Source organism: Microtus pennsylvanicus, chromosome 10 (assembly GCF_037038515.1).
Source record: "Microtus pennsylvanicus isolate mMicPen1 chromosome 10, mMicPen1.hap1, whole genome shotgun sequence".
NCBI lineage: Eukaryota > Metazoa > Chordata > Mammalia > Rodentia > Cricetidae > Microtus > Microtus pennsylvanicus.
In genome coordinates this window covers 43,072,879-43,086,664 of record NC_134588.1, presented here as the reverse complement: position 1 = coordinate 43,086,664, position 13,786 = coordinate 43,072,879, and the positions used below count along the sequence as shown (strand labels likewise).

Here is a 13,786-nt window from a genome sequence, read left to right as displayed (position 1 = left end):
TGGCTGGTTGTTTTGCTTTTTCTGACTTCAGGTTGAACCCTACTTTCTGTCTCTGGATTTTTATTAACCGTGCTGCAACTGTTGATTTGTTTTAGTGACCTCAATTTATTACCCACCTTCTTTCTTTTACTTTCTGTTTTGTTTTCCTAGGCTTCTGTCTGGGTTAGCAAGGCTTAGTTGTCAGCCAGTGTTTGGCAAAGACTAACTTAAGCATCTTAAGAGAGCACATCTCTGCTATGATGTCTGACTTGCATGTGGCTTGGAGAATGCTTTCTAAGTTCAGGGAGTTTATAAGTCCCTGCCTACTTTTTCTTCTCTGTGTGGGACCCTCACATAGCATATCCATGCTCACCCTCTTTCAGGGATGAGCTGGATCTTACCAACCTTTCTCTCTCCGTTTTGTTGGGGGTTGTCCATGGAGCCTCAGACATGCCTCTGTTTGTCATTTTTAACTTTCTGGATGGTCTATTGTCTTCTCCCCAATAGTGTGGATCCCATGCTAGTATAAGAATTATCTGGTGTTCACGTCTGTGATCTTTTCTTTCTCTGACAACTTCAGGGGTGTGGAATTTTCCATGTTCTGACCAGCAAGGTGGCAGACCTGCGCATTCTCAAGGCTGCCCTGCCTTCCTGGTTGGAACTTCATGCTGAGGAACAGGAGAGGGTAAAGGCAGGAGCTTCCGAAAATGTCGCAGACCTCCATTGTCCCTGATTCTTGGTAGACTGGAAAAATGCTGTTCATTTTTCCTGGGTCCTTTCACTAGTTTCAGGGTTCGTAGTGATTGGTTGTGACATTTCTGCTTTGTCAATGTTTCTACAGCAAGAACTTTGCAGATTCCTTTCTCTGCTATTCTAGAAGTTAGTCTAACTCGATGCTCAACCCTCAAGTGGAAACTTTAACCAAGGCTCTAAAATAGTTTTGTTAAGATTAAAAAGAATAAAAAATGGATTATTGGTATTATTCTATATATTGTGAGTAGGTTGTTGTTGTTTTTGGTTGACTTTTTGTTTTGTTTCTGAGACAGAGTCCCACGTAGCACAAACTGACTTCAAACTCTCGTAGCTGAAGATGATCTTGGACTACTGATCTCCTTGCTTTTGTCTCCCTAATACTAGGATACAAATGTGCTTCACCAGTTTATTTGCTTCTGGGGATTGGAGTATGGATGCGATGTGACTGTTCAATTTCCCACCTTGACTGCCCCTCAGTGATGGACGGAAGCCTGTGATAGTAAACGAAATAAGCCCTGCCTCCTCTAAGTTTCTTTGTGTAAGGGTATTTTACCCCAGCAAAACAAATGAAAATAGAGCAGAAGTATTAGATCAGAGGAAGGGAGGAGGAAAGAAAGCAGTGACCACACTTTTCCCTTCCCGCAATTGGTCCTGGCTTCCACTCTAAATGGATCTGGCATCTAAATCGATGAGTTCATTTTTGTTTATTGCAAAAGTTAACAGAAGTCTTCTAAGGCAGTCTGAAGTTTCATAAGGGCAGGAAAAAGTTTAGACTTGGATAGAATTAAAGGGGAAAAGAAAAAAAAACGGAAGTTGTTCGAGGACTAAAGGATTAATGCCGTGAGTCATGTTTGCCTAATATCTAGTTATCTTGTAGTTCTTAACCTTGTAGTTTGAGAGAGGATGGGACAAAGAGAGATGGGGAGGATTTATTAATATTAGTTGTATTCATGCATGAAATTACCAAAGAATAATGCAAAAATTTAAGAAAGAATATTAGTTGTGTAATTAATTAGTTAACTACCTAGAACACATTTCCTGCCTTTGACTTGAGTACCAGGGAAGTCTCTATCCAGGTCTGGCTGGAGGATGTGGTTTTGGCTGATATTTGGATGGTGAACACGGTAGTTATGAATGGAGTTACTGGATATGGAAAGAGGAAATAAAATTGCTGACATCAGGCTTTGGGCCTCGGCAACAGATTTCCTCAAAATGAGTCGTCATCTCGCTTCTTGTGGAATTTTACTTGTTCCTCATTTTAATTTTTAAAGTAGAGACTCATTTATAGCATCTTTTGCTATTTAAATATAGCTAGGCATGAACAAGAGGAACACTGAAAAAGTGTTATTGTGAGAACTTCCTTCATGAACACCCTTGGCATTCTTTCTAGTTCTGTCCATCACACGTTCATCTATTAAACACATCTTTATCCTGGATCTGCTGTCTTGTAGGCACCATGCTGTGCACACAGAACGGCTGCACAGACAAGCTAAACATGGTCTGTCTTTAGTTCCTGAAAGGAAGGCAGACATGTTGGAAGAGGAGTGAAAGGCTTGGAGAAGTCTAAAATACAAACAGAATCAAACACGCTCTGAAGGTCGCAGATAGTTTTTCTGTGGCAGTGACCTTGAAGCTGAGCTCCGAAACTTGGGTCTAGTTTAGCTGGTGCACAATTGCTGTCTACAGAGGCCTCTGGGATCTGGCCCTATTTGCGTTCTAACCTCACATTCAACCACTTTTGCTTTGGTTTTTATTTACCGGCCACAGGACTCCTCTCACTTCCTCTTCATGCCTGCTGAGAACATTATATTCTAGGCTCACTCTGTCACCCTTCGTGGCCGGCCCCTTTCCAGAGCCTAGCCTTAGGAGACTCTTGCCTTTTCCTCTTGCATTATTGATTTTCTCTGCTCTGTAGAATCTGAGTTCCTACAGAGATAACCCGCTACTCCAATTATCACTTTACTCTTGGGACTTTGGAATATGATTGCTATACAGTAGCTGAATATTCTAGTTGAGTGTTTGTGAAGTAAGTGGTGGACAGAAGAAGTAGGTGATAGCTTTGCATTCAGGAGAATAGCCTACATTTGAGAAAAGGAAAGAAAACCTGGTTGTAAATAGAAAAGAGGAAAGAAATGGGACGAGAATGAGGAAGTAGAATAAAATCTAGTCTTGATATCTTTTAGATCAGTGTTTGCCAAACTGTGTTGAGTCATGAAATCAATTTGGTGGGCTGCTCTTAGAGTTCAATCATATGGGGCGACACAAATAGTCTACGTTGTTCTTAAAGTATCGTGTTAAGCCTGTTTCCATATGCGTTTTGTCTATGTACCCATGAATGGTAGAAAAAGGTTTTCCTGTTTTAGCTTGCAGTAAACAAGTATAAAAGACTCATTTACTGGTCAAGCTAAGAATGTAGAGATTGTAGAGGTAGCAAAGAATGCAGTGTTGCATGACAGCTGATGCTTCTATGTTACTAAAAGCAGTATCACTTCCTAGCATTGGTGTCTTTTGTTGGAAAGGCACTCTGAACTCTATCTCCTTTAAGAAACTATTCAAGGTGCCCTTCCAACAAAAGACACCAATCTGAGGGGGTGATACTGCTTTTAGAAACATAGAAGCATTAGGTGTCACACAGAACTACATTTCTTGCTAACTCTATAATTTCTAGGCTTGTGTAAGGCATGAGGAGCTCCGTCTTGTTCACTGCCTAGCAGAGGCTTGTTCACTGCCTTGTTCCTAGTGCCTAGCAGAGGCTTGTACTTAGCAGTGTCATAACTGTTGCATGAATGAACAGATGTCCACAGAGAAATGTTTATATTTTTCTAAAGCTGCAGTTTGTGAATGGAGCCACTATAGAAGTCTGATGGCCACACACATGCTATGCAGACAATCTACCACTCAACTTCCTCACAGCCCACGCACAGTTTCTAACGGGAACAATTTTGGTGAGAATAGCAGTCATAACCCTCTTTACTTTCATAGATTTCTTAAGGGATCCTGTCCACTATAACAACAAAACCCCAGTAAGACAAAAAAGGACCCAAACAAAACAATACAAAAACCATATTAAAATCATGGCGTCTGTCTTGTGTTAGCCAACTATTCCCTGGCATGTTGTTGTACTGGAGTGTAGTTAATATACTCAGTGGCATTCTATTGGGGAAAACTAATTTTCTTTTTCTCAGAAGGTATCAATTGTAAATAGCTTCTTAGCTAGGTGTAGAACTCTGTATCTGTTTCCCCTTCTCAGTGCTGGGATTTTGTCTTGTTTGTACTTGTGCAGGTGTTGCATATGTTGTCACAGTCGCTGTGAGTTCAGAAGTGTGGTAGCCTTGTTGAATCTGGAAGACACGGTTTCCTTAGTCATCCACCAGCCTTGGCTCTTACAATTGCTCCCCTTTCTTTCCCCATAGATCTAGTAAGGTGAGCATCCAAACTGCCTAGGCTCCGTATCAGTGAACCTTGAGTATTTGATGTTGTCATCCCATTGAGGGTTGAGTTCCCCAAAGTCTCTCACTCTCTGAGCGTTGTCCAGTTGTGGGTCTTTGTACTAATTGCCATCAATTACAAGAAGAAGCTTCTCTGATGAGGGTTTAGTGATGCACTCATCTATGGGTATAGTAGTGTGTCTTTAGGAGTCATTTTATTGCTATGTTCATTTAGTGGAATAATAGTAGAAAAATTTCCTTTAGGGCCCATGGCTTATTTAGTCTCAGATCCTTTTCCACTTTTGTAGTATCAGGTATGGGTTCCACCTTACAGAATGAGTCTTAAATCCAATTCAAAACAGTGGCTGGTTACTTCTATAACATTTTTGTCTGTTGGACCAGTATATCTTTCAGCCACTGTTGTAGGTTGCAGGGTTTATGGCTGAGTGACGATTATTTTTCTCCTCTGTTAATGTGCATAGTACTTTCCAATACCATTAATGCTAATGACTAGGTGTGAAGCTTCTAATTAGGATCCAGTTCAATTTCTCCTTATTTTCTAATGTGGTATACATAAGGAGATATTCCGTCTTTATTGTAAACATACTTTGAACACACAGAAATATCAATGCAGAATCATCAGTTATAATGAGAGATCAATTATGTTGATCATATTTTATTTGTTTTAGTCTTATTTATTACTTTAAAATTTAATTATCTGTGTATGTTTTTGTCTGCATGGAAGTATGTGCACATTTAAGTATAGGTGCTAGAAAAGTCCAGAAGACAGTGTTGGATCCCTTTCAGCTGGATTTACAAGTGGTTACGAGCTACCCTATGTGCTGCTAAGAATTACAAGAGCAGAGGACCAGACAGCTTTTAAGTGCTAAACCATCTCACCAGCCCCTGTTGGCTTGTATTTAATTTTACATGTTTAAAAATTTGGCTAAGTTGCCCAGGCAGTCCTGAAATTCACTATGTGGTACAGGTTGACCTTGTACTGCCTTAGCATTTTGGGTGTTACTGTTACAAGTATCTATTGCTATACCTGGGTGTTACTATTAGCTACTTGCAATAAAATATAATAGCAGTAGCTTAAAAAATCCTGGTAATGGTAAATGTTAAATAGGATTCTATCAACTAATGAATTTGCAACACAAGAAATATGTATCTATAACATAAATACAAGAGCCACAAGGCAGGGCGATGGTGGCGCACGCCTTTAATCCCAGCACTCGGGAGGCAGAGGCAGGCGGATCTCTGTGAGTTCGAGGCCAGCCTGATCTACAAGAGCTAGTTCCAGGACAGGCTCCAAAGCTACAGAGAAACCCTGTCTCGGAAAAAAAAAAGAGCCACAAGTTATCCCATAGCAGATAACTTTGCCTGTTTTTTAATGAGGTCATTCCTTCCTTCCATTTTAAATGCTATGTCAAGAGTACTTAGAGGAAAGACAGAGGCATAGCATAACACAACAGAGAAATAATCCTGATGGCATGTTTGTGATATGTGGACAGTCAGGAGAAGTAGTAAGAGGTGAAAGACCCTCAGAGAGGACCTTTCCTCTCTGATGAAGACCCCAGAACCAGGACACTCCGAGACCAGGCCACAGGATGCAATTAGCAAGAGGTTTATTGAGTAAACACAGGTACCTGCGGGCAGCAAGTCTTTCGGAGGACTTGCGCACCTGCCAACTGGAGGACGGGCTTTTTATAGGGAAGAGCAAAAAGCAAGTTTACAGAAGCAAAAGCGTGGTTATCGATCGACCGGAATGAGGCGGGGGCATGAATGGTTTCCCCTCTTAGCATGGGTGTCAGCAAGAAGCAAGTTTACAGAAGCAAAAGCGTGGTTATCGGAATGCGGCGGGGGGCATGAAAGGTTTCCTCTCTCAGCATGGATGCCTGGCAACAGTCATCCTGTTCCTATCTTATAACTAACCTGCTTTGTTGACATCCTATCTTATTGACATCTTGCCTTGCAGTCTTCCTATCTCTATCTCCTGTTCTCTCAGGCACCTGGGATGTTCTTACGGGAGCAGGCTGGCTGCTGATCCGGAGATTTGTTTAAAACAAACAGGACGTTCCCCCGGGAGCATGCTAGCTGCGGATTTTGAGGAGGGGGTCTGTAGGGTCTTTCAGAGGTAAAAGAGAAACATAAATCAGCATTGACTAGCAGAGTGAGACAGAGTTGTGGTTTACAACCCCAGGCTGGCTCTTAGCACCACTGTTTAGTCTGCTTTCTTATTGCTATAATAAAGACCATGGGCAAAAGCAACCAGAGGAGCAAACAGTTTATCTGGCTGCCAAGCCCATGTTATAGCTCATCATCTAGGAAATCCAGGGCAGGAATTCAAAGCAGGAACCCAGAGGAAGGAGCTGAGGCAGATGCCTAATATTATGAGTATTCTGACATTAGCTGTCTTAGTTAGGGTTTCTATTGCTGTGAAGAGACACCATGACCACGGCAACTCTTATAAAGGAAAACATTTAATTGGGGCTGGCTTACAGTTTAGAGGTTCAGTCCATTATAATCAAGGTAGGACATGGTGCTAGAGAAGGAGCTGAGGTACTCGCATCTTAATCGACAGGCATCAGAAAGTGGTTTGAGACCTGGGTGTAGCTTGAGCACAGGAAACCTTGAATCCCATCCCCACAGTGGCACACTTCCTCCAACAAGGTTATACCTACTCTAACAAGGCCACACCTTCTAATAATGCCATTCCCTGTGGAGGCCATTTTCTTTCAAACCACCACATTAACAATTGAGTCTGTCTTCTTTTTAAAGTTTAAATACAGGGTTTCATAGAGCCCAGCATGACTTCAAACTCTATAATAAACAGCAGATGACCTGAAATTCTTGATTAGATCGTATCTTGCTCCCAAGTGTTGGCATTATATGTGTGTGCCACTATGTCTGGCTTTTGGAAACTAAATATCAAAATGAGTTTTGGTGGGGTCAAATGTTCAAACTCTAGCACAAAGTTACTTGATGATAGGCTCATTATCATCAAAAACTTTTTTTGGTAGTGAGAGAAAGTTGAGACAAAATCTCATGAAACCCGAGTTCAGGCCTTATGAGCCCCTCTCCAACCTTGAAATATTGATGAGCTTGGTATTAGCAGGTAGTTACTGCTGCTGTGAGTTTCTAAGTACAAGATCCATGTCATGTTCAGAAGACAGTGTTTCACATATTCCTTCTCAAACTTTGGCTCTTATATTCTTTCTGCTTCCTCTTCCACAATGTTCCCTGAGCTTTAGGGATGCCCCATTAAGGGCTAAGAATTTAGCAGCCAGTTGTTCTCAGCACTTTGACCAATTAAAAATGCGCCTCCACTACAAAAAGAAGCTTATCAAACAAGGCTTGACATCAGCAATAATATGTAGTTTTATTTAGGAGTCAGTTTTATATGCCTGTATAAGAAAACAACAGAGTAGGCACTCTCCTAGGACCATTGACTTCCTCAGTCATGGAGTTTTGACCAGGTTGACAGTACCAGACCTAAATTCCCTCCTGTTAAGCAGAGAAATGAAATAAAATAAAATGTGTGTATGTGTGTTTGTGCTAGTGAGTGTAGATATTTGTGAAGGTCAGAAGAGGGCATCATATGTCTTGTAGCTGGAGTTACTGTTGGTTGTGAGATGCCTCATGGGAGTCCTGGGAAGTGGACTCAGGTCCTCTGCAAGAGCACTACAGTGCTGTTAAGGGCTCAGCCGTCATTCCAGTCCCTCAAAAAACAATTTTAATTTTCTGAAATTCAGAAAATGGCTCATCATATACTTAACAAATAGAAGCAAACCAAATCAGCAGCAACAAAACTTTAGAAAAAAATTGAACAAATAAACATGGAAGTTAAACAATAATATCAAAATATGCTTAGCATCCCCCTACAAGGTGTGTGTGAGTGTGTGTGTGTTTAGTCACATATGCAGAGAGCTCAGTCCACCTGATCCACTCAGGTGTACTTTCATTGCCCAACTTATCTGCTCACCATCGCTTACATTTTGGAACAGGCTCCAGAATGACACTTAATGATGATGAGTGTTTGTTTTACAGGCTTTAAAGAAGCTAAGTGTCCCAGAGAAGTCCAGGAAAGTGTGAGAATCTCTGCAGCTCAAGCCAAAATGTCATTCATAGATCCTTATCAGCACATTATAGTAAGTATTGTATTCTTTCTGGGAGGGGAAGCTGATGCGTTCTGTGCGTGTGTGCATTTGTGCGTGTTTGCGCATGTGCTCATGCATGTGTGTGTGTGTGTGTCTGTGCATGCCTATGTGTGCATATTTCTGGTAATACTAGTAAGGCTGAAACTTTAAACTATTTATTTAATTTATATTATACTCATAAGCATAATGCTGTACACTAGGCAATGGTACATTATAAAACAAACTCATGTCTTTTGGTTGCTGTAAATCTTCAGGAAAAAAAAGGATTTAGAAAAAAAAAGATGACCAAAATATCTGTAACAACAACAAAATTTATGGAACTAGAAAAATGATAGCATTTTGCATTTATCAAAGAACATAATCACATGTTACTTTATACACAAAGGACAACTGAATTTCTGAGTTTAGGACTGTAGGTTGGTATGCATCTCTAAGGCAAATAATTCTATAAACTTTCACTTAGCTAGAAATGCTAAACAAATTCCTTGAGGCTTGGCTCATTTTTAATGAAGAGTTGACAAATTAAAAGTTTATTAATTGTGATTTTCTGTATTTCTCTGAAAACATATAGTCTCTCTTTTGATTAAAATACAAACTAAACCAAAACCAAACAAAACAAAACAAAGGTGAGAGTTTCTGGCTGAACTCAGCACATGGAATTCAGTTAGGTTTCTATGGACTGGAGATTGATTTTTGAGTATCGCCTCATTTTCACTTAGTGAAATACTCCTGTCTTATTCGTTCTTCTTGAGTTAGTCTTTCTTTCCTGCCTGTATTGGAAATTAATATATTATAGTTCTTGCAATTCTACCTTTGGATTCACCAAAAACTACTTTTTCCCTTCCTTCACAATAACGCTTCTCAACAGTGGATGTCTTGTACTTAACTCAATGGAACTCTGACTTTTCCCTTCCCAGCCCTGCTGGCCATTCTCTCTTTAAAATTCTCCTGAGATTTTGTTAGTTTTCATTCCTTTTGTTACTTCTTAATTTTCTTTTATAATTCTCTCTTTTTCTCTACCTTTTCCCACTCCTTCCTCTCATTTCCCCTCCTCCTAGAGATGCGTTGCTAAGCTAAGCTTGGCACAGCTAGACACACACACACACACACACACACACACACACACACACACACTCCAACAAGGGACCATCATCCAAATAAAAATATCCATTATTAATAAATCCAAAGATTGGTTCATGTCTCTTATAGTTCATAAATCTCTTCAAAGAAAACTGGTATGTCTAATGTCATAGGTACCATTTGTCCCCCCCCCCCCCATTTCTCTAAACATATGGATTCAAAATATATATCAGAGATTGATTCATGTTGTTCTAACTAGAATTCCACATGTGTATATTGTCATGTATTATTTCATTAACTGAGTAGATTGCGAACTATATGCTCTACTGATAATACCATAACCATTCTCTATGACAGTAGGGATTTGCTGCAATTCAGACAACTATATGTGGGACTTTATTTATTGTTTATTTGTGTTGGTCTATTTGTTTGTTACAGACTGTCCTAGTTACAAAGTTTGAAATGTGTATCTATGGTATTATATATATTTCCTTTCCAAGATGATTGTTGATAATTTTTGCTCTTGAATCTTCACATAAATTTTGGAATCAGTTTGTCAAATCACATGAAATGTGCATATGTGCGCGCGCGCGCACACACACACACACGCACACACACACACACACATTTTCTTCACTCTTGTAATGATTTTACAGATCAATATCAATGAAGATAAAGTTGATATGACAATAATATTGAGGTTCCCAATCTATTAACAACCCATAAACCTAGCTCAAAAGGAAATTTATTTAAATCATTTTTAATTTAAATAGCAATATGTTGTAGTTTTCTTTAAGAATTCTTATATAGATGCATATAAAAGTTCTTCTATATGCATATATGTATACATGCACATATAATACTGATGTATATACATCTATACTCATTCTTGTATGTATACACATATATGTGTTTATTGATATTATAGTGTTATATAAAGGCCATTTGTAAATTTTGTTTTTTCAATTAGTTTTTGTGGGGGTTCGAATGAGAATGGCCCTCAAGTTCACATGTTTGAATGTGGAACTCCTTAGGAAGGATCTGGAGGTGTGGCGTTGTTGGAGGAGGTGTGTTACTTGGAGTATGGGTGGTGATTCTCTGAAACTATAAGGAAACCCCATGGGGCTTATGTCAGAGTGCCTTGGTCATAGTGTCCCTTCAGAGCAGTAGTTCAGTAACAAAGACAATTTCATCTTCATATGAAAGTACAGGTGATCATTGCTCATCCATAGGCTTCAAGGAATTTCTATTAATCCTTTGGGCAATCTTTAAATTTCTAGCTCAATCACTTCTGTGATGTGTGAATTCTGCTAGTTTTCCTTATCATATTTTGATCACTGAGTTTTAAATATTCTATTGTTTATAGACCATATGCCTTAGCCCCTAAGTTTTGATATGTCATATTTTAGTATATTTGTAATTTTCACTGTGATTTATCCTTTGATACATAAGGCATGTAAATATGTCCTTAATTTTCAAACGTTAAATAATTTTTTAGCCAGTGCTATATATATTCAAGTGTTCAAAATATACTCCTTAAGTATACAATATATACCCTTTTTTTCTTGAGACAGCTTTTCTTTGTGTAGCACTGGCTGTCCTAGAACTCAGTCTGTGGAACAGAGATTTGCCTGCCTCTGCCTCCTAATACTCCATAAGATTTTAAAACAAGTTTTATATGTAATTATCATCTAGCATATTTTATATTTTGATAAATAAGCCACAAATAAAATATGTTTCCTATCCAAATTTTACTTTATGAAATTTAAGATGTGATTTTTTTGCCACATATAACTTTGAATTATGTTCTTATTGATTTGGTATTGTAATTAGTAAATTATTTTTGTCTATGATAATTATTTTATTTTAAATTTTACTTCACCTTTTATTAATATTACTCTTGTTTTACATAGTCTGTATATTTCCTTATATTTAAAGCATTTTCTTTTTAAAAAACAAATAATCAAGGTTTTGTTAAAAAATTGTTTTCTGAAACAGTATTTTTGACTACTTTTTGATTACTTTGATTTCTACACTAGTAAGCTGCTTTTAAAACAGCTTTTTAAAAAAGAGATTTATTTTAACTGTTAATTATGTGTATATGTGAACTTCAGTGCAGGTGTCCATAGAGGCATGAGGAATCACAATTCCCTGAACTGGCATTACAGGCAGTTGTGAGCTGCCAGCATAGGTCTAGGAACTGAACTCTGGTCATCTGAAACAACATTGCACACTCTTAACTATTGAGCCATCTTTCCAGCCCACAAAGTGCCTTATATCTTAAATAGAGGTTAGTTTTGATTTCTTACTCCATCACCCTCAGACAGATATGTTTTTTTATATAACTCTCAGCTAATTTCGTCACAGTGGTATTTCTCAGACTTTCCTGAGGAATCTGACCTCTGTAAAAGACAAGCATGGGTCTGCATCCTTAAGCTTGTTATGAGATATAGTTTGCAACTCTAGTATTTGCACTTTTAATTCCTTCTATAAGCACATGGTGTGTGAGAATGGTTTTACCGTGTAAAAATTTGTTTCTTGTACTTGTTTAATAAAATACTAATTGGCTGGTAGCCAGGCAGGAAGTACAGACAGGGCAACCAAGCAGGAAGTAGAGGCGGGACAATGAGAACAGAAAAATTCTGAAAGAGGAAAGATTCAGTCTGCAGTCATCACCCAGACACAGAGGAAGTCAGACACATAGCAAGCAAGATGTGACTACCTCACCAGAAAAAGTAGCAAGCGGCATGGCTAACACAGACAAGTACTATGGGCTAATATAAGTTATAAGATTTAATAATAAGCCTGAGCTACTAGGCCAATCAGTTTATAATTAATGTAGACCTCTGTGTGTGTTTCTTTGGGGCTAAATGTCTGTGGGACTGGGAAGGACAGAAACCTCTGTTAACAAGCACACATATTGCCATTCATTGGATGCTGCATTATAACAATCCCTGTCAACAACACTGGGGATACAAAGGCAAACCTAGCTCGCGTGAGCTTGTCTCCTCCCTCTTCCTAAATAGTCCTTCGTACTTTCATATGAATATTTTGTTTAATCCTGATTCTACTCATTATACTAAAATGTGATGCTTGTCTTTGTCAGTAGCACAGATCTTTTATTTTATTTTTATTCTTTGTTATTTATTTATTCATCTATCCTATCTGTCTGTCTGCCCGTCTGTCTGTCTATCTATCTATGTGAATCAAGGTCTCACAATTGTAGCTATGGCAGGTCTAGAATCTACTACATAAACTAGGATGGCTTTGAACTCATGGAGATCCTCTTGCCTCTGTATCTGGAGTGCCGATATTAAGTGCATGCTCATAGCTCTTTTAAATGAAGAGGATCCTATGAATTCATCGTTTTTTCATTTTCTCGGTGCTTTGTGGTCATCATAACAAAACTGTGTAGATGAAACCATGCCTCACTCTGGTTTTCACAGGAAAATATTTTTCTATTAATTAATTTTGGATCAGGGTCTTGCTATGTAACTGAGTCTGGCTCAAAGCCCACCATGTGTCTCAAGCTAACCTTGACCTGACATCTTCTTGTCTCTGTGGTGAGATTATAGGAGTGCTCCACAATACTAGAAAGAGCCTTTAAAAAATATATTACTAAATTCTTTCAGTATAGAGAACCGTGAATTAAAAAGGGAGGATGGAACAAAGCCAGGTATCCTGTAATGAGCAGTTGGTACCAGACAACCCGAAAGTTGGCTGCCCTAAGGGATGGGGCTTTTCAAACTCTACCTCAGTGTTGGAGAATACTGTGCTGCCGTGTTTGCAGTCACCAAGCTCTCTTGCTTTTAGTGGCACTGGCCTATAAGATAGAGGTGGAGCATGGAGAGATAAATGTGTGATAGAACTACCTTTCCTTAATCCTAGAGTTATTTTAAGGGTTTTTCAATAGTAAAGATATCCATGCCATTAGAATTTCTTGTCATGTTTTTTTGTTGTTTTGTTACCATGGAAACATTAAGGAGAGATCAATAATAATGCATTTCTGAAACTAAGTGGGGTGGCCCACTCCTGTGATTTCAACACTTGGAAGACTGAGAAGTGATTTCAACACTTGGGAGACTGAGAGACAGGATGGTATTGTGGAATATTAAAGATGTGTTACATTTATTGGTGCTGAGAAACATTTGTTTAATGATGCAGAGATATATTGTATTATTTTATGTTGTATTTGTTTAACTCTGTAAAGCTATATTACATTGCCTGTCTAAACACCTGATTGGTTTAATAAAGAGCTGAAGGGCCAATAGCTAGTCAGGAGAGAGAGAGAAAAAAGAGAAAGAGCAAGGAGCGAAAAAAGGAGGAGAGGAGGATGCCAGAAGCCAGCCACCCAGCCACCCAGCTAGCCACAGAGTAAAAAGGGAA

The 13,786-nt window shown here is 38.8% G+C and overlaps 1 protein-coding gene across 1 annotated transcript in view; it reads left to right on the top strand.

The window, feature by feature from the left end:
* The window catches only part of Pla2g4a (phospholipase A2 group IVA), a 145,967-nt gene that overhangs the window by 20,436 nt on the left and 111,745 nt on the right, over positions 1-13,786 (top strand). Inside the window, exon 2 of the mRNA XM_075988187.1 lies at positions 8,211-8,311. Within this exon, the coding sequence (XP_075844302.1) occupies positions 8,279-8,311 (33 nt within the window). The 5' untranslated portion in view covers positions 8,211-8,278. The remainder of the gene's footprint in view (positions 1-8,210; positions 8,312-13,786) is intronic.